At 35.4% G+C, this 22,285-nt stretch overlaps 2 protein-coding genes across 2 annotated transcripts; both read left to right on the forward strand.

Annotated features, from left to right (window-relative positions):
- The first annotated feature begins 238 nt into the window (after positions 1–238).
- On the forward strand, positions 239–1,063 carry LOC125371397 (photosystem II D2 protein-like). The gene is given in 3 exon segments (XM_048380381.1): positions 239–493; positions 495–1,023; positions 1,026–1,063. Coding segments are annotated over 3 exon segments (822 nt in total).
- Positions 1,064–18,037: 16,974 nt separating this feature from the next.
- Positions 18,038–19,379, forward strand: LOC8269269 (germin-like protein subfamily 1 member 16). Its single transcript, XM_048380013.1, has 2 exons — positions 18,038–18,509; positions 18,628–19,379. The coding sequence occupies exons 1-2, from the start codon at positions 18,386–18,388 to the stop codon at positions 19,179–19,181; spliced, it is 678 nt and encodes a 225-aa protein (XP_048235970.1). The 5' UTR covers positions 18,038–18,385; the 3' UTR covers positions 19,182–19,379.
- The last annotated feature ends 2,906 nt before the right edge of the window (positions 19,380–22,285 follow it).

The raw sequence follows: 22,285 nt of genomic DNA on the forward strand, positions 1-22,285 counted from the left end.
GTAATTTAGCTCATAGTTTTATTCCTTAAACTCAATTTCACATTTTTAGCTTATAATTGCATGCTCATAGCTCAATTTTATATCCTTAGCTCATTATTAGATTAATTTTTAGCTCATTAATAAGCTTTGCATGTTGATTTAGAGAAACTGCATCAACTTAGCTAAGAACCTAAAGCAATCTAGGTCTCTTTACATTTACTGCATTCATAGAAATTACTTGAGATAATAAGTATCGAGCATGCTCAGAAATCGATCGCACGTGAAAGAACCAAACACTGACCAAATAATATATGTACAAGGAGATTTTACTCGTTGGTGTCAATTAGGTGGTTTGTGGACTTTTGTTGCTCTCCATTGTGCTTTCGGGCTAATAGGTTTTATGTTACGTCAATTTGAACTTGCTCAATCTGTGCAATTGCGACCTTATAATGCAATCACATTCTCTAGTCCAATTGTTGTTTTTGTTTATGTATTCCTGATTTATCCATTAGGTTAGTTTGGTTGTTTTTTTTGCGCCTAGTTTTAGTGTAGTAGCTATAATTCAATTCATCCTCAATTTCCAAGGGTTTCATAACTGGACGCTGAACCCATTTCATATGATGGGAGTTGCCGGCGTATTGGGCGCTACTCTGCCGTGCGCTATTCATGGTGCTACTATAGAAAATACTTTATTTGAAGATGGTGATGGTGCAAATACATTCCGTGCTTTTAACCCAACTCAAGCTAAAGAAACTTATTCAATGGTCACCGCTAATCGCTTTTGGTCTCAAATCCATGGGGTTGCTTTTTCCAATAAATGTTGGTTACATTTCTTTATGTTATTTGTACCTGTAACTGGTTTATCGATGAGCGCTCTTAGAGTAGTCGGTCTGGCTCCAAATCTACGTGCCTATGACTTTGTTTCTCAGGAAATTCGTATAGCGGAAGATCTTGAATTTGAGACTTTCTACACTAAAAATATTCTCTTAAACGAAGGTATTCGGGCTTGGATGGGGACTCAAGATCAGCCTCATGAAAACCTTGTATTCCTGAGAAGGTTCTACCACGTGGAAATGCTCTTTAATGGAACTTTATCTTTAGCCGATCATGACCAAGAAACCACTAGTTTCGCTTGGTGGGCTAGGAATGCCCGACTTATCAATTTATTCGGTAAACTACTAGAAGCCCGTATAGCCCATGTTGGATTAATCATATTTTGGGCCGGAGTAATGGACCTATTCGAAGTGGCTCATTTCGTGCCAGGATTGATCTGTATCATCTTGACTTGGTTCTGATTTCTCTATTTTTTTAAGAATACCGAGTCGAGGTCTTCTCCTACCCGTATCGAATAAAACATGCTAAGCCAAATCTTCTTTATATAAAACCTGTTTTATTTAGATAGGGAAAATCATACGCTTTTATGGAACCATGTGCTATGGTTCGAATCCGTAGTCAATCCTATTTCTGATAGGAGCAGTTGATAATTGAATCCATTTTTTCCCGTTATTTTCATATCCGTAATGTGTGAAAATAAGGCCCGACTCAAAGTTGTTCAAGAATAGTGGCATTGAGTTTCTAGGCCTTTTGCCTTAGAATTAGTCAGTTCTCTTTCTCGACAGAGGCAAGGGGAAGGATATAACTCAGTGATAGAGTGACATTGATATAGTAGAAGTCATCAGTTCGAGCCTGATTATCCCTAAACCTAATATGAGTTTTTATATTTTCACTTGTTCCCTGTCGTCTATATATATATATATGAATTTAAAAAAAGTTTATCCTCCATGATTTTAAAAAAAAATTATCCTCTATACTTCATCAATAAAACATCACACAAATCTAATAAACCAATAAAAGAATTAATTACAGAGGTTTGGCTTCTTGGAGGTTGGAGATAATTAATATATTAATGTACTCTTAGAAATGTCTTAAAGAATAAAAGAAATGTTAAAGGGATGTATTCATCTGAGTAAAATTTCACAACTCTAGTTAACTGGTTGCATGTTCTGTATGACTTTGATACCTTGAGTTAATTAGAACTAGTCTTTTAGAGGTTACATTAGGGCTTTAGCTAAATACTATCATAACAGCAGAAGGAAAAATTTATCCTTAGATCAAATGTATTTTTAGTTCAGCACTAAAAACTGAACTTTGCCTTGTGATTTTTTATTTGAGAAATGATGTAGGAACTTTACCAAAAAGAATAAAGCAAAATACTGAAGGTACAAACTATTGTAGCCCACTCACTTCCTCCGAAAGTAGGATACAGAATTCAGCTTATCACCATGAATAGTATGAAAGATATCACCATGATCTTAAGACTGAGCTGTGGTATAAAACACAAAGAACAAGAATGGAGCGAGAACTTGTCCTTTAATCAAAATTACAACAACTTCTACAAAGACTATTGCTGAAAATAATACAATAATATGAAGGTAGGCAATGAGTTTCTTGATAAGCAGGGATAAATTATATAAATGGTTCATCAATTTTTTCTATGTATTATAATAATATTTGAATTTTGAATTTATAAAACTAAACTTTTTAAATTTTAATTAAGATATATTAAACTCTTTTCGGTCAAGTTCTATTTAATGCACAAATGGATAGATGAACCATTGATGCGATGCTTATGCTACTACAACTAAGGCAGTGAATCTATCGATGCAGCCTAACACAACAACAAGTATTAAAAATATCGTATCCATCGGAAAAGTGAAATCCTAGATTTACTACTTCGTTCCTTGTTATCTAGCCTAAAATTAATAACGGAGGTTTCTAAATTTACTAATGACTAAAAACTAAATTCTAAGTATAATGCGAGAATGAATGAGCAAAAAGAATAATCAAGCAAGAAAGCAAATCCAAAGAGGACCTAAACTAGTTGGCAATCAAACAAACCATAACAGATTGTTGAGTCCAATTATGCTACCCATGGACAAATTCTAAACTGAATTTTGTTTCCTTTTCGAGACAACCGAATTCCTAAACCTAAGAACCTAAAGTTGGAATCTCTTCCTAATGATTGATTATTAAGTTAGCCTTAAGTTTTAATCCACCTCTATTAAATTTTGTTAATTCTTAACCTGGCAAATTAATTAACCTTACCTCTAAGTGAAAATTAACCTATTCTTGCAATTAAATTTTCAAACTCAATTAGAGTTTCTGAATTGCTAAAAGAATTCTAGGAATAGTAATCAATACAATCAATGTAAAGAAAACTGGATTTATATAATTAATTGCAAAAAAATACAAGAAAAGAAACTCAAACAATCTTAACAATTTAGTATAGAGCCAACATAGTAAGGAACCTCAATGGGTTCAATCAATCTAGCTACACATGTTCATGTCTAAAATAAATTGGAATTGAATTACAATGAAAGAATAAAGAAACTGAAACATATACACCCTTTTCCTAGAATTGGATGAACAGCTCAAAGCCTTGATCTACACCGCACTTGATCTCCAAAATTAATTGATTTGCTCTAAAACTCCTCTTTTTTCTTCAAATCCAATCCCTAGAATCACGAATCTGACATTAAAAGGTGGAATCAGTCTTTTAGAAGCCGCCTTGAAATACTTGAAACACGCCTAGCAAAATTACAAAGGAAGATGAAGAGTCAAAATCGCCGATCTAGAACCCCCTCTTCTCTTTTTAGCTCGTTCCTTTTATACATTGCGCAAATATGGGCATGTTCTCAGCCCGTGTCCCTCAACACGGGCTGTGTTGGTCTCCAAATGACAGAATGAACTGAATCGAGCAAGGGCGTGTTCTGGCCCATGTCACCAACACGGCCGTGCTTTTGATCCTAGCATGGGCGTGTTCTAGCCCGTGTTAACCAACACGGGACATGCTCTAGGGCATATTACCCTCGAGAACCGTGTTGGTTCAAGGTGCTTAAGGTACATGGCCCTGAAATTTCTACACGGGCTCCAACACGGCTCGTGTTGACTTTTTAAAAGTCAACCTAAGGTCAAACGCTTCTAATTACGTCTGTTTTCGCCCGAAATTGATCTAAAATTGCTCAGACACTGATGATGGACCTATAAAATCTCCTGGAATATGAAAGGATACAAATATGGGTGATCTTGGAATAAAAACACAATAGATGCTAAGATAATACACAATAATATGCAAGCAAACATGTGTAAAACTATGCATATCAAATCACCCCTATACTTAAGTTTTTGCTTGTCCTCAAGCAATTAACAACTCAACTCACAAAACTACAGTCAGCAAGTCCTCAAAGTCATGCCCCTAGGCACAACAAATAGCATTCGACACATCTCAAAAGAAACTCAATCGTAAGTCAAGTTGCAAATTATTAGTAGAGAATGGAGATAATATCAATGTATGAATAATTTAAACAATAACTCAATAACAGACATAAAAAATCAATGCCTCACAAGGATCACTGAAGTCACTCAAAGTGTGTACAAGGTGAGAAACAAATCCCTCAAAGCAAATACACAAAACCCGCTTACCATAAGCTTGCTCATAAATTCTATCTCTGCTACTATGAATAAGTGAATACCAAAATTAAATAGCCTTTACCAAGGTTGTAATGAGACTAAGGTAAAGGTATGGAGATTTGGGAAAGAAGTATGAAAATGCTGGAAAGTCTTGCAATAAACAACAATGTATGCTCAAAGAATTAAATGCCAAAAAATACAAAACATATTCACTAAATCCTCAATTTGTAGAATAATACTTGAAAATATTATCAATCCAATAAAGAGAATAAGGAATAAGGAATTTTTTGTTTGTTTTTTTTTAATGAAGACTGAACTAGCAACTTATAAGAGAACTGCTGCATACAACTGAATAAAGTAAAGAGCAAAAATATAGTTTGGATTGAAGGGAGCATCTAAAATATCAAAAAGATTTAATGAATTCACCAACATAGCAAATGGTATTTTAATCCCAAATAAGAGAGAACAAATCACAAAAATTCCAGCATAAAGGTAAAAGAAAGATAAAATGAAAAGGCTAAGATGTAAAGTGTGAAATGGTGTAAAATGAAGAAAAGGGTAAAGGCTCAAACATGGCTAACTAATGGAAACACAAAGGGTAAGCTTTTGGCCAAGTGTGGTGAATCCTAAATTGTCCAAATTGTCTCATGGTATTCATAAATTCGTGTAACCTCAACAAGCATTACAAAGTAAGTTCTAGAAGCAAAGCCAAGCACAATGCACACTCAAACAAGAAATATACAGAGCATATGTATAATGAATGCTCAACTGGCTCAAAATCTCACATTTGAAGTGTGGCATTAGTTGCAATTGGTTCTCAATATCATTAATTAAATCATCACTTAAGAAACAGATGCATATGACATAATCAACCTTCTAAGTTAAAATTCGACAACTCGAGAAACAATTAACTAACACCAGTTGAACCTGGAAAAGTTGATGTATTAAACACCATTAATTATTTTTCAAGGACAATGAATAACAAAGAAAAGTAACTGAAATTCTATAAATCAAATTGTCAATTAGCTCAAAATAGCATACTTAAGTGCATAAAGACATAATATCCTCACATCCTAACAATATACATAATCAGCGATAACAATTTCATATATAGCTAAAAGAAAATCACAACAAAGAAAAGGAATATACGGTTTACCCACCCCATACTTGAAGAACACACTGTCCTCAGTGTAAAACAAAATAGGTACCCTGCAAGGGAAGTACAAATAAGGAAAGCAAAATCAATAATATCCAAGTATATAACACGTATGAAAAATAAAGTAAAGAAAAGTAGAAAATGAAAGAAAATCTAGGGAAGACTGCCCTGATCATCCGCCGTGGTGGAGTGAAAATCGGTGCGTCCTCAGTTGGGGCTGTGCTAATAGGCGGTGGGGGGTCCTGAGTGGAAGGTGAGGCTGGTGGGGGCATTAGCGCATCCTCGGTAAGAGCTGTGCTTGTAGACGGTGAAGGGTCCTGAGTGGCAGCTAGAACTGGTGGAGGCTGGATAGCATATGGAAACAATCGCTGAGGTCTAGCTTAATATCACCCAGGTCATCAAAGAATCAATGGCTATCCGCTAGAGTTGAGCTGCCATCTGATTTGACTGTGTAACATGTCTCTCCAGGCCCTCCAAGAGCTGTTGTAGTACGTTGTTAAAACCCTGGAGCTCTGCTCTGGTCTCCTCCCGGAACTGCCTGAACTCAGTGAAATGTTGCTGTTGAATGTCTGAAAACCTGTCTAAGCGATCTGCAAGAGCACCTATTTGAGCACTGGAAGTGCTACTAGTGTATGAAGATGAAGCACCAGGAGATGGGGAAAAAGCACGTGCCGGGTTAGGTATGTCTCGAGGTCGTAGCTCTGGTACATCCACAACTGGGTCCTATAGTGCTCTAGCTCTAGCCTCTCTAACCTCTCGCAGGATCCGGTTGACTAATATATACTCAATGTCTTGGGGCCCCTGAGAAGCTGTCACCATCTGTATGTTAATCATCTGGCGGACTCCCACTGGTAACATATCCCCTATCTGAGTCAGCTCACTCAAAGAACCATCCAGAAAATCCAACCTCCTAGCCAACCATGTGATGTAGGGGCCAAAACAGAGATGTATCTTCTTGGACTCCCTTACGAAGGTCCTGATATAACTAGCTAAGAGGTATCCCATATCTAGCTTCCTGCACTGGTGTAGTGCCCAAAGGATGAAGACATCAGTCTGCGTCACTACCCCAAAGCTCTCCCTTCTGCTTGTAATGGTGTAGACCAGAAGTGTATGCAGATATCAGAGCTGGTTTGGAATGCTAGACGCCTTCGAGCGGCTCGAATAGTAATGCTCTGGCCTGGTCACAATCTCATCCCACATCCTCTCATAAGGAATGGGGTGAGTATATAAGCACCCCTGGTAGGCCTCTCCAGTGATCTCCTGCTGAGTCCATAGCCCCAGGTGCATCCCAAACTGAGGCACTATCATCGAGAACTGTCTGCCCCCCAGCCTGAAAAAATGGCATTTGGCTGATGCCAATCAGTGATATGCTATTATAGAAAGAAAGTACTGCAGAACTCTATAGTGAGCTCCCGGTAGGTGGGCTTAATAATGTCGAAGAAATGAACATATGTTAGGGTCTCGAAGAGCTCTCTAACCTCCGTGGCTAGTCCGACCCTCTCTAGTGCAGTAAGTTGATACACCGTCCAGTTTTAACTTGCTTCCATTGAAGAGATTGGAAGCGCCGCTAATGGTCTGCGGACTTAAAAGTTAATAGTCGGTGTCACATGGGGGCTAGTGGCGCTAAGGGTCTCTGAGGTCTGGCTGGCTGCTATGATTGTGTTGTTGCAGGTGGTGCTGGACCCTGCTGCTGTGAAGAAGAGGCATCTGCATCTGTGCAACGTCTCTTGTAGTGGGCCTGTCTTGGAGGCTGTTGTCTGGTGGGCTCTAACATTGTACCTGAAAAGGTATTAGTCGGTAACATAAGCATAGAAAATAACGCATAAATAATAGCTAAATAATTCAAACTGCACAAAAAATATAGCCGAGATTTTGACAGCATAACGACTGAAAATTTCTAAACATAAGATTTGAAGCATTAGAAAATCCTCAAACCTCAAATTTCTAGAAAAAAGTAATGGTCAATAGTATTCAAGCACAAACTAATAAGCAATAGTTAATAACTTTCACAATTCAACAATGTAAGGCAGATTAAAAGAAAAGGCAGAATTACACAATGAGAATTAAATAACTAAGCTAAACCTCAAAAACAACAAAAATTAAAAATAAATAAAATAAAATAAAAATAATATTAAATAAATAAGCAGAAAAATTAAAAAAAAAATAAGCAAAACAATATCAAATAAATAAGCAAATAATAATAATAATAATAATAATAAACTAAAATTAAAGTTACAAATGAAAAGAAATTAGAAAATAAAGAAGAAAACTTACTTGGTTGATGGCAAAACGCGAAAAAATACACAAAGAGTGAAATATCGTAGAGAATACCCAAAAATATAAAAGAGTTATAAAGATTTTCTCTAAAAACGGTCGTGATACACCCGTGTTTTGCTCATGTATATATAGCCATTTTCCATCGACACCCCGTGTGTCCGACACAGGTCGTGTCCAAGCCGTGCTCCCAATCAAACCATGTCCTCGAACGCCTTATAATCAACACGATTTTGACACAGGCCATGTTGTAAACCGTATGACTCTCGGAAACCATGTAGCTCTAATTTATTTATATCCAACATGCCTTGAGTAATCAAGCACGGGCCGTGTTGTAAGCCGTGAGACTCTTAGGAACTGTGTAGCTCCAATTTTTTATACTTCACATGCCCTCGAAAATTAGGCACGGGCCATGTAGAGCAACACGGGTCGTGTCTGAAACCGTGCTAGTCCCGTGTTGAAGCCCAGAAATGTGCTTTTACTCCATTTTGTGCACTAATACTATATAACTCAATAATCTACACAACCAATTATTTTCAGCCAAAACAACATAAAAATGAAAAGACTTAATTTTAAAACCAAGCGAAATGTAAAAACAAGCTAAGTAGAAAATTACAAAAGAAGAACAGAAAAGAGTCAAATACTCAAAGACACAAAAATGTAAGGGATAAGCTCGGGAATGCCTCTCGAGAGCGCTTCTGTTTACCGAGTCGTGTAGCTAGACTCATGCAGAAGGTCAATCTCGTTGGAACAAAACCATATTGATCCGCTCCTCAACCTCAAGCGAGTCTCCATGATAATGCTTCAAGCGATGGCCATTCACCTTGAAATCTCCTTTATCGGGATGATGCAATTCAACTGTGCCATATGGGAACACCTGCTGGATCATGAACGATCCTAACCAACGACTCTTGAGCTTCCTTGGGAATAAACTGAGATGTGAATTGTAGAGCAAAACTCGGTCCCCAGCTTGAAACTCCTTGGAGCCCCTCAGTCACTTGTCGTGCCACTTCTTAGTCTGCTCCTTGTAGATGAATGAGTTGCCATAAGCTTGCTAGCGCCACTCATCCAACTCATTGAGCTGCAACTGTCTCTATTTACCTGCAGAGTCAACATCAAAATTACAAGTTCTTAAGGACCAAAGGGCTCTATGCTCTAACTCAATAGGTAAATGGTAAGCTTTCCAATACACAAGCCTATAAGGTTTAAAACCTGTAGAAGTACGATAGGCTGTCCTGAATGCCCAAAGTGCATCATCTAACTTATTCGCCCAATCCTTCTTACTCACCCCCATGGTTTTTTCTAAGATGCGTTTCAAACGCCTATTGGTAACCTCTACTTCCCACTAGTCTGCGGGTGATAGGGTGTAGAAAACTTATGGGTCACTCCATATTGCTGAAGTACTCTCTCTACTTGAGCATTATAAAAATGAGTCCCTCTATCACTAATCAATACCCTAGGTGTGCCAAATTTGGCAACCAATCGCTTAAAGAACTTAGTAATGACTCTAGTATCATCAGTCTAGAAAGCTTGTGCTTCCGGCCACTTAGAGAAATACTCAACAGTAATAAGGATATACTTATTCCCAAAAGAAGAAGGAAAGGTCCCCATGAAGTCAATGCCCCAAACATCAAAAATCTCAATCGCTTGAATGCTCCTTTGGGGCATCTCATCACGAGCAGAGATGTTACCTGACCTCTGTCATGTATAAGAAACCTGCATTAATGCTCTAGCATCCTGAAAGATGGTAAGCCAATAGAATTCAGCATCGAGAACCTTCCTAGCAGTGTGGTTAGCTGCTTGATGACCTCCCGTTGGTCCCTCATGGAAATGCCTCAAAAACTGGAGGATCTCCTCCCCATACACATATCGCCGAATCACCTAGTTTGCACAAACTCGAAACAAAAAAGGATCTTCCTAAATGTAATTCTCCAAATCAGCAAAGAATTTCTTCTTTTGTTGAAATGACATATCCTTTATTAAGACCTTTGCAACTAAGTAATTCACAAAATCGAAAAACCAAGGGACATTTGAAGATACCTAAATAGAGCACAAGTACTCATCCGGAAAACTGTCATCAATAGCCCCCCCCATCAATTGCATCTAGGCTCGGGTTCTCCAATCTCGAAAGGTGATCTGTGGCCAAGTTCTCCGCACCCTTCTTATCCTTAATCTCAATGTTAAATTGCTGCAAAAGCAAAATCCAACGAATGAGTCTCGGCTTAGCATCATGCTTTCCAAACAAGTACCTCAACGTCGAATGATCTGTGTAGACCACGGTCTTGGATAGCACCAGGTATGAGCAGAACTTGTCGAAAGCGTATACCATAGTAAGCAACTCCTTCTCAGTAGTGGTGCAGTGCTCTTAGGAATTTTTCAATGTTTTGCTAGCATAATAAATTGATTAGAACTTTTTATCAATCCTTTGTCCTAAAACAGCTCCAACTACAAAATCACTAGCATCACACATTAGCTCAAAAGGCAACCCCTAATTAGGCGAAACCATAATAGGGGCTGTAGTTAGCTTTTCTTTAAATAACTCAAAAGCCTACAAAGAGTCATCAGAAAATATAAATGGAATATCTTTTACAAGCAATTGAGTCAAAGATCTAGCAATTTTAGAAAAGTCCTTAATGAACCTTCTATAAAAACCTACATGACCAAGGAAACTCCTAATAGCCTTAACCAAGCTAGAGGGTGGCAACTTAGCAATGGTCTCTACTTTAGCTCTATCTACCTCCATCCCTGCATATGAAATCTTATGCCCTAGCACAATACCCTCTCTCACCATAAAATGACACTTTTCCCAATTCAGCACAAGGTTAGCTTCTACACAGTGGCGTAAGTATATGCTCTAAGTTAAGCAAACAATGGGGTAAAGAGTTACCAAATACCAAGAAATCATCCATGAATACCTCCACGGACTCTTCAATCATGTCATGGAAGATCGCCATCATACACCTCTTGAAAGTAGCAGGTGCATTGCACAAACCAAATGGCATCCTCCTATAAGCGAACATACCATAGGGGCAAGTGAAAGTGGTTTTCTCTTGGTCCTCAGGTGTAATGGGAATATGAAATAACCTGAAAGACCATCAAGAAAGCAATAAAATATATGCCCTGATAAATGCTCTAACATCTGGTCAATAAAAGGAAGGGGTAAATAGTCCTTTCGAGTTGCATCATTGAGCCTCCAGTAATCAATGCAAACTCGGAAACCAGTTACCATCCTAGTTGGTATCAGCTCATCCTTCTCATTCTTGACCACAGTCATGCCTCCCTTCTTGGGCATAACCTACACAGGACTAACCCAAGAGCTTTCAGAAATAGGGTAAATCAAACTCATATCTAGAAGTTTAATTACCTCCTTCTTAACTACTTCTTTCATATTTGGGTTCAACCATCGCTATGGCTGTACCATTGGCCTGTAATTATCCTCCATCAAAATCTTATGTGAGCAATAACTAGGGTTGATTGTAGGAATTTCTGCAATCTTGTATGCAAAGGCCTCGAGATACATCCTGAGAGATGCCAAAGTCATCTCCTCTATCCTCAAGAGTCAAATCAGCTGCAATGATCACCGACAGCTTCTCCATCTCATCTAGATAGGCATAGGTCAAGTGCTTAGGAAACTCCTTCAACTCCAAGGCTGGTGGCTCCTCAAGTGAAGGTCTCAATTTCTGTATCCTTGACTTGTCAATGTTAATAAAATTGTTAGCAGACTTGCTAGGCTCACTAGCCAGCAAACAAGCAAGTTGTTCGAACACATCCTCGTTGGACAACTCTTCCTTATCTTCAGCCCGTAATGCTACCTGCAAAGGATCATCAAGTAACATCTTTTGCAATTAAGACTCCATAATATCATCCAAAACATCCATAGAATATACAGATTATCATGGTCAAGTGAATGTCTCATAGAAGTGCTAAGGTCAAAGGTAATAGTCTCATCACCTACTCTAAGTTGTAACTTCCCATCACACACATCTACTACAACCCTAGATGTTGCAAGGAAAGGTTTACCTAGAATTAAAAGCACGCTATTCTCACCCTTCATATCCATAACAACAAAATCAACAGGAAATATAAACTTGTCTACCTTAGCAAGTACATCTTCAACTATTCCTCTAGGATATTTCACAGTCCTATCTGCTAACAGTATACTCATCCTAGTAGGTTTAGGCTCACTCAAACCTAATTTCTCAAACAAACTATTAGGCATTAGATTGATGCTAGCTCCTAAATCAGCTAAAACATCACTAATATGCAAATCAACAATGATACAAGGAATAGTGAAACTCCCTAGATCACGCCTCTTTACTGGCAGCTTGTTTTGAAGAATGGCTGAGCACTCCTTATTCAGTGTTACAAGTCCTAAGTCCTCCAGCTTCCTCTTATTGCTTAGAATCTCTTTTAGGAACCTCGCATACTTGGGCATCTGCAATATTGCCTCAACAAAATGTAGGTTAATCCTTAGTTGCTTAAATAAATCCAAAAACTTACCAAACTGCTGATCAACCTTCTCCTACTTCAACCTGGCAGGATATGGAATTGGAGGCTGGTATTCCCTCACAGGACTCTTATTCTTGTCCTCAGTTGGCACAGGCTCTGTCACCTCAGGCTCTGGCTCCTTTCTGGCTGGCTCATCCTGCACAATAACATCATCATCAGCTATAGGTAAAGAACTAGCTAACTGCTTACTTGATCTCAAGGTGATGGCCTTGACATGCTCCCTCAGATTTTACTCTGTGGTACTGGAAAGTGTCCCTAGCTGTCTCTCAGCCAGCATCTTAGAAATATGGCCTATCTAATTCTCCAAATTCTGTATGGAGGCCTGCTGATTTCTAAGAGCTGTGTCCGTCTGCTGAAACTTGTTCTCTAAAGTGGACACGAACTTCATCATCAACTCCTCTAAATTAGACTTCTTCTCCTAGTTCTGGCGTGTTACTATTGATGGCCCCACCTGCAGCTGCATTTACCATTTGCCTCGTGGCTGATTTCAAGCCACTGTGTGGGCAACATCTCAACAAGTCCTTATACCTTTCCCACGAATTATACATGCTCTCATCATCAAACTACACAAAAGAAGAAATATCGTTGCACGTTTTTACAGTCTTAGCAAGAGGAAAGTACTTATAAAGAAAATTCTCAGCCAAAGAATTCCAGGTAGTGATAGTGTTGGCTGGTAAGGACTGTAGCCATCTCTTCACTCTATCACTCAAGGAAAATGGAAACAGCTTAAGCTGAATGGCATCATTGGTAGTTTTATTATCTTGAAGGTATCACACATCTCTAAGAAGTTCACAATATGGGCGTTAGGATCTTCATTGGGAAAGCCCCCAAACTATACACTATGTTGCACCATCTGAATGACATTTGGCTTAATTTCAAAATTGTACGCTGCAACAGGTCGCCTCAATATCTTGGTATGCGTTCCCTCCAAGAAAGGTCTAGCAAACTTGTACATCGTCTTGTTTGCTTCAGCGACGTTATTGTTACCGTCTCCCATATTTACTGGTGTATGGACAGGAATTTCAATCTGCTCCTCCTCCTCCATGTCTAATCGCTTTCTCAGCTACTTGAAGGATCGCTCTGGTTTGGGCAGAGGGTCTACTGGTGCAGGATTAGAACTCCTGGTCATAAACTACTTGAAATGAACAAAGCAGCAACAACCCAACAAATAAATGAATGAATAACTAAATAGAAAGTATTGACAAAAATAGAAAAGAAAAATGACTAAAGTAACAAATAGCAAATTTCACTATAGTTTTTAAACAAAGTCCACGACAATGGCGCCAAAAACTTAATGCGATGCTTATGCAACTACAATTAAGGCAGTGAACCTATCGATGCAGGCTAGTACAACGACAAGTACTAAAAATATCGTATCCCTCAAGAAAGTGAAAACCTAGAGTTACTACTTCGTTCCTTGTTATCTGGCCTAAAATTAATAACAGAGGTTTCTAAATTTACTAATGACTAAAAACTAAATTCTAAGTATAATGCGAGAATGAATGAGCAAATAGAATAATCAAGACAAGAAAACAAACCCAAAGAGGACCTAGACTGGTTGGCAATCAAACAAACCATAACAGATTGTTGAGTCCGATTATGCTACCCGTGGACAAATTCTAAACTGAATTCGGTTTCCCTCTCGAGACAACCGAATTTCTAAACCTAAGAACTTAAAGTTGGAATTTCTTCTTAATGATTAATTATTAAGTTAGCCTTAAGCTTTAATCCACCTCTATTAAGCTTTGTTAATTCTTAATCTGGCAAATTAATTAACCTTACCTCTAAGTGAAAATTAACCTGTTCTTACAATTAAATTTTCAAACTCAATTAGAATTTTTCAATTGCTAAAAGAATTCTATGAATAGTAATCAATACAATCAATAAAAGGAAAACTGGATTTATATTATTAATTGCAAAAAGAATACAAGAAAGGAAACTCAAACAATCTTAACAACTCAATACAAAGCCAACATAGTAAGGAACCTCAATGGGTTCCATCAATCTAGCTACACATGTTCATGTCTAAAATAAATAGGAATTCAATTACAATGAAAGAATAAAGAAATTGAAACATATACACCCTTTTCCTAGAATTGGATGAACAACTCAAAGCATTGATCTACACCGCAGTTGATTTCTAGAGTTGCCTCTTGATTTGCTCAAAAACTCCTCTTTTTTCTTCAAATCCAATCCCCAGAATCACAAATCTGACGTTAAAAGGTGGAATCAATCTCCTAGATGCTGCCTTGAAATGCCTGAAACACGTTTAGTAAAATTACAAAGGAAGATGAAGAGTCAAAATCGCTGATCTGGAACCCCCTCTTCTCTTTTTGGCTCTTTCCTTTTATACATTGCGCAAATACGAGCATGTTCTCAACCCATGTCCCTCAACACGGGCCGTGTTGGTCTCTAAATAACAGAATTAACTGAATCGAGCAAGGGCGTGTTTTGGCCCGTGTCACCAGCACGACTGTGCTCTTGATCCTAGCATGGGCGTGTTTTGGCCCGTGTTAAACAACACAGGTCATGCTCTAAGGCGTGTGAATGGGTTGTCGAAGCCCTTCAAAATAAATTACTGATTTTCTTAAACTAATTTGTAGAAAAAGTGAAACCAGGTCGAATCCCAAGAGAACCAATGTAAATAGCTTCTCAAAGTAAAATAAAAAGGGGTTTTGAATGTTTGAATCAAAATTATAAATAAACAGAAAGTGATGAAGGTTGAATATTAAAGTAAATAAAATCAATCTTAACAAATTTCTAATTCAAGAGTGTTAATTCCATCCAATTGTAATCATGATCATAGGGTAAAATATCAATTATTCTATTCAAGTACTTAGTCTACTTATTCGAAAAAGCCACAACAAGTGTAATTCTCCTAATATAATTGACTCGAACCCAACACCCAAATCAAAACTTACCATTAGTCAACTGGGCACGATAGCGTTCCATATCAACTTAATGATAACATTAAGAATAATGATGATGACTAAACCAACATTAATTTAATTGAGATAACTGCAATTGAAATAACCTTGTTCCTTTATTTCCCTAGAGCCTATCATGCAAGCTATGTAATTCGAATAAGCCGTAATCATACACACATGAGCCAGCTCCTTACTACTTGTGTCGATCGTTCATGATAATTACGGATCACAAACTCAAAGTTTAGCAATAGAAAATCAATATCAAAGTTGAGTCGTCAGTTCAATCAATATCAATAATTCATAAATAATAAGAACAAGAAATAAAGAATACTTGAATTAAAGAAGAATTCTGTTAAGCTCAAAGCCTCACAAAATCACAATTGGAATTTATTCACTCTTGAATTAGAAACTAAAAATTTAGCCACTCATGGTGGAGTAAGAATTCACAAGAATTGTAGAGAGTAGAAAAAGAGTATGAGTATCAATGATTTAGCTCAAAGTATCTAGTCGTCCTTATATAGGAAGTAAAACCCTAAACCCTAATAGTAGAATCCTTATCAAAAAGAAATATGCTTCCTATTTAATCTTATCCCTATAAGGAAGGATAAGATTAAGAGTGGTCTAAATAAATTAAAACCCTAAATACATGGAAGAAAGTTCTATTAATCTAACACTTCCAAAAATAAAGGAAATTAACTAGGGATAGGTCCACCACAAATTAATCTCTGAAAATTTTGAAGCTCTCTTTCACATCTTTTAGCAGCTCATGGGACGTAAGGCGTGGTCACGCCTTGTTGACAGTAGTCTTCTGCACAGATTTCTCCACTTCCTCCAAAAGACTTTGTTTTTGACAAAATGATGACTTAAAACATGTCTTTAGGCTGGATTTTGCTTCATCCTTGATATTTCATCACCAGCACGACCATGCTCTTGATCCTAGCATGGGCGTGTTCTGGCCCGTGTTAACCAACACAGGTCGTGCTCTGAGGCGTGTTACCCTCGGGAACCGTGTTTCTTCAAGGTACTTAAGCTACATGGCCCTTGGAATTTCTACACAGGCCGTATTGACTTTCCAAAAGTTAACCCAAGGTTAAATACTTCTGATTACGTCCGTTTTCGCTCGAAATTGATTTACCATTGCTCAAAAATTGATGATGGACCTATAAAATCTTTTGGAATACAAAAGAACACAAAACACGGGTGATCTTGAAATAAAACAATAGATACTAAGAAAATGCACAATAATATGCAAGCAAACATATGTACAACTATGCATATCAATCATTCTAATACGTTGCATTATAATTACACAAATTCAATAATATAATAATATGTGTTTTGATTTTTCAAAAATAAAAATACTAAAATTAACAGCAAAATCAAACCTTTTAAAAAAATAATACTCTCACAGTTGAGAAACCACCATTTTAATTTCCACCCAGTTCCACTAGAGAACTCTTGGCCACATACATTTCTTCCTTGGGATTTTTTTCAATATTTTCATTTGGTGTTTTCGATTTTAGTTTCAAAATCGGTTCTTTTTTTTTCTTTTATTGTTGGTATGTTTTTTAAAATTATTTTTTTTGGTTCACTTTTACCTATTTTAATGCTATTTACTCAAAGATAGACCCATCATTTCTGATTCTTGTAGAAGTGGAGAGATGAAAGTGAAAGCGCTTGAGAGGCTATATAACACGAAGGAAGTGCAAGAGAGAGAAGCCAAGGTAGGGCCATCGAGGGTTGAGGATGTGAGTCTGGGGAATGTCATGATAGATGGTGGAGATGGTTCCATCTTCAAATTGATGAATATTCGAGGATGATGGTGGTGTAGCAAGAGCCATTAATCGATGATGATTATAATTAGACTTAATTACTTATTTAAATCTGAATTTTAGAAATTTCCTTTTTATGTAATTCTTCTAAAATTTTCAATTTTAGCTATAGACTAAGATTTATTTTTCAAATTTTAAATTTGACCAGTACAAGTGTTGGTTTGTGCATACATGGCGGCCAAACTTAATTTAAAGAAACAAGAAAATTAAAAAAAATAATGGTGAGTCAGCGTAAAACCGACAAAAATGAAGAAGCATCTTTTGCCAAAAAATTAAATGGTGCATTTGTTGCAAGCTTCTTTCTCACAACCTTTCTTCTTCCTCACCACCATTATCTCTGCCTCATCACCACTGTTATCACCGCCACAAACCATGTTAAATACAGAAAAAAAAAAAAAAAAAAATCTCCATAAACCAAATATGAAAATTTGACATAAAATGCATCGCTGAAATAGACCTTTTCATCAAATCTCAACTGAAATCAAAGGTTTTTTCCACTAATAAAACACTTTTTTAACACTTAATCGAAAAGAAAAAGAAGAAAAGAAGAACTCAAATTTGTTCTCTATTTCGTGATATAACCTAACCCAAAAAAAGAAAAAGAAGAATCAATTTTCCCTTTTCTTCGTCTCTTTCTCTGTTTCTTGAAATAACTAGATTGAATAGCCCAAACAACATATCCAATAATTATACCACAATTAATTACAAAATTAAACTATTATACATAAAAATAACAACTGATATTAACATTTGAAATTTGAATCCTGACATACACCTCTTCTCAATTAAGCACAAATCAAACAAATAATTAATTAATAATAAAATTAAACCAAAAGAACAAGACCAAGTCCATTGACAACGTTGATAAGAGCAGTGGTATTCGAGAGCCAAAACATCATTGTTGCTAGAGAAGAAGTAGTGGAAGAACCAAATGTAGCCCACTTCCATTGAAAAATTTAACTAAGGCAGGTTTGATTCGGAATTGGGCAAGTTGGACCAGCAAAATAGAGCTGCAAACGAAGTAACAAGAATCCATGTCAAAAGAAAAACAAACAAAAATATAATTGAGCTGTGGTCCATATACATGAAGGAAAGCAAGTTAACATTGTATGCTTCTTTAATAGTGATCTATAAATAGTCATGCATTCCATGCAAATATTTCTCACAGCTACAAAAAAAAAAACCTATAAGACATCAAAAAGAAAAAAAACTAACTCTAAGCACCAAAAACAAGCATCATGAAAGTTATTAATTTCCTCGTATTTCTTCTTGTCTTAGCTTTGGCTTCCTTTTTCGCCACTGCTTTTGATCCTAGCCCTCTCCAAGACTTCTGTGTAGCTACAGATGGCTCTGATTCTTCTGGTAATTAATATACTAGCTTCTTACTTCGAGATCTTATAATTATAGAGTTTTCTTCATTATTATTTTCTTTTCTCTTATTTATGCATTATATAATATTAATTATGTCCTCTTGATGCAGTCTTCGTGAATGGACAGTTTTGCAAGAATCCAGATAATGTAACAGCAGATGATTTCTTTTATTCTGGGCTTAATGTTCGTGCAAATACATCCAATCAACTTGGAGTAAATGTCACAATTTTAACTGCTGATGTGATACCAGGACTTAACACCAACGGTATAACCTTAGCTCGTATCGATTTTGCAGCGAATGGAGGCTTAAACCCACCACATACACACCCCCGAGCTGCTGAAATCCTAATGGTTTTAGAAGGAACTGTTTATGCTGGTTTTGTAACATCAAATCCGGATCATCGTCTGTTCAGAAAAATTCTAAAACCAGGGGATGTATTTGTATTTCCATTTGGAATGATTCATTTTCAATTGAATCTTGGTAAGACTCCTGCACTTGCTTTTGCTGCATTGACTAGCCAAAATCCAGGAGTGATGACTTTAGCTACTGGGATTTTCGGAGCTGATCCTTCCATTAATCTTGAAGTTGTGGCCAAAGCATTTCATCTGGACAAAAGTTTAGTCCGCAAGCTTCAGAGACTGGAGCGGGCCAATCCCTCATAAAATAGTTTTATTTTAAAAATGTGTTGCGCAAATTTTCTTATTTAAGTCATCTAAAATGATGTTTATTCGAATAAGGATGATGTTTTTGTCCCATTTCTCGGTGTTGGTTAAGTTAATTAAAATCGAAAAGGATATACCTTTCTCACCATCTTGATTTTGAATATAATAAATGACATTTATACGGTCGCAATTTATTTAGCATCCTCTCTATCTCATACATATGCATATGACTATAAGGAAAAAAATATATATATATATATATATATATATCTTGATTTTTACAATAAATTGGTAGATTAACGATAATCAATCGAAGGTCATTGCATATATATATATATATATATATATACTTTTAATTAATTTGTTGATTGTTTTTTCTAAGCTATTTTACATTGCCCATATTTACGTGAACAACCACAATTACTATTCAACAAAATAAAATAATTACAACTGTTATTGTTTCTAAGGTTTGGATTCTGAGATTTGTGTATCTTCTTTTTTTGATAATGAGACTTGTCTATTTCAGAGCAAGTCAAAACATATATATTCCTTCTTTAGAAAAATAAAAATAAATATCAAACATCAAAAAATTTATGTAAAAAAATTTATTCATAACAGTCATCAATCTTGTTAATTGATTTATTTAACAGTATTAAACTATATATTAATTTTATAAATATTTTTCAACAAAACTAATTATTTAAATATCAAATTTAATCTTTTCAATCATTCTCACACGGAAGAGAACTCAACACCATATTAGTACCACTATGAAAAAAAGAACTCAAAACTCCCATAATGAACACATGTTAGGCAAATTTCGTAAGTACATGGATCACAACAAGTAGTAAAGAGTGAATATGAGTATCGTTCCCATAAGGAGATTGATACCAAGTAGCAATCTTAACTGTATTTCCACAATCTAATAAAATCGAATAATTGTAATTGAATAAGAAATTAACAGGAAAAGAAAGCTTAAAGCTAATAATAATTTCTTTTTGAAAATTTAATAATTAAAACTAGAGTCCGAATTTAGTTCACTAAATATTACTTAGAATCTTTTTACAATTCAAATCATTAACTTTAGTCAAGGGTAAATCTCTAAAATTACTTAAAGTCTCTTTTGAGCTCATCTAAGAATATCAACGTCTATTACAACCTATTTTTATGGTCACGTCAATTAACTAGGGTTCATTAAGTTCCTTAGCAATTTATTACTCCCAAAAGGATTTGTCTACTTTCTTGATCGAGGTTCCTAAGTCTTATAAATCTGTGAGCTGATAAATCATGCAACTTTCGTTGTCTCTAATTTATCAAATATATGTATCTAATCAGGCATAAAGTTAAATACAAGAACAAGTAAAAGTAACTCATAAAATTGACTAAAAATTATATTGAAAGGAAATAAAGGTCCAAATAAGTAATAAACTAGCTAGACAAATCCAAACCCTAAGAAGAGTTTAGTCGCACATGATTGCGGTAATACATATAAACATCATAAAGAAATTAAAGAAGAAAAATAAATAAATAATTCAAACTCTTGAATCTTTGCATAACTCTTCTTGATCTCTTTGAATGAGTCTTCAAAAGCTTTGTATTTATGATGATTATAATTCTAAAATAGCTACTTGTCCATCCTTTTATAGCTAAAACTCAAAAAAAATTCCTATTTTACTATAAATTTTCGAGTTTATTGTAAAAAAAAATTATCTTTTATTCGACACGGGTTAGCAAGCGGCCATATCACGTCCTTCGCCTTTTGGCACGGCTTGGCACATACCCGTATGTCATGTCATGCTGAACTTTCACAACTTTTTTGAAATAAGCAGAAACAAGCACGGTTTGGAGCACGCCCGCATGATTCCCATATGTCATATTCTTCAGAATCCATAGTGAACACGGTTTCTAGCATGGATGTGTGTCAAGTCATACTTTATGATCATTCTTCTAGTGTGTAACACAGGTACAAACATTGACCGTGTTGGAAGCCGTGATATAGCTTTTCATACTCTTTTAGGATCCCTTTCTCATCTTTCCTATAAAAAGGAAAAAATTATTAAAATCAAATATAAATTCTTAAATAAATTAATAAATAAATAAAATATTAGAATAATAGTATATTTTAAATAAACTCCTAATTAAACTTAAAAGTTAACACTAACTATTTATTTAAAATTCATGAAGATTCAATTCAAGAACGTGCATAATACACATATTTATTTATTAAAATTAACTAATCCACAATTAAGAAGTAAAACTACTGTATTCATTAAATTGGACGTGTATCCTAAAAGCTAAGCATACAACACATCTCTTAAAATATCTTAATCAACCTTATAATTAGATATGTGTCCGCCCTTTGTATGTATATAATAAATAAGAAATTATGAAAATATTAGATATTAACCAAAGTTTAAATGATGAAATTATGCCATGAAATCTCAATTCTAATGAAAAATATAATAATTATTATCATATTTTACATAATCATTTTAAGGTATCGAATAATTATAAATATCAATTATTTTCTATGAAAGAAAAAATAATTATAAAATGCACAGATATAATATAATTTAAAATATTGAGTATTAATTTAATAAATTAAACTTGCTGCAAAATAAATAGATAATATATTCTAAACTAATGAAACTACAATAAAATATAATTATTAATTGTTAATTTAATAAATTAAACTTGTGTGAGATAATCCCATTATATTGGAGAGTTTATGTTAATCGAAGTAGTTTTTTATTTACTTAGTGAGAATATAGTACAAAGAGTCATTGTACATCACTCATATTCTAAATGCCTGCTCAATTACACACCAATATCTTACACTAACATTATGCATATACAAGATACTCTCACTCTTAGTAATCAATCTTTAAAAAGAAAATAATATATATATTTATTAATTACCTTAACGTTATCCCAATATAAAATAATACTTTCTTGATATCAGAATTTCTGCTACAAAAAATATTGTCAGCATCTGTCTTGAGCAAGATCATTTATATATATAAATATAATTGAATGAAAAGAAATTTATTTTTTCAGTCAATTCAATGTTAAAGAATAATTAGCAAAGACAATGGAACATAAAA

Source organism: Ricinus communis, chromosome 10 (genome assembly GCF_019578655.1).
Source record: "Ricinus communis isolate WT05 ecotype wild-type chromosome 10, ASM1957865v1, whole genome shotgun sequence".
In the NCBI taxonomy this organism is placed as follows: Eukaryota; Viridiplantae; Streptophyta; class Magnoliopsida; order Malpighiales; family Euphorbiaceae; genus Ricinus; species Ricinus communis.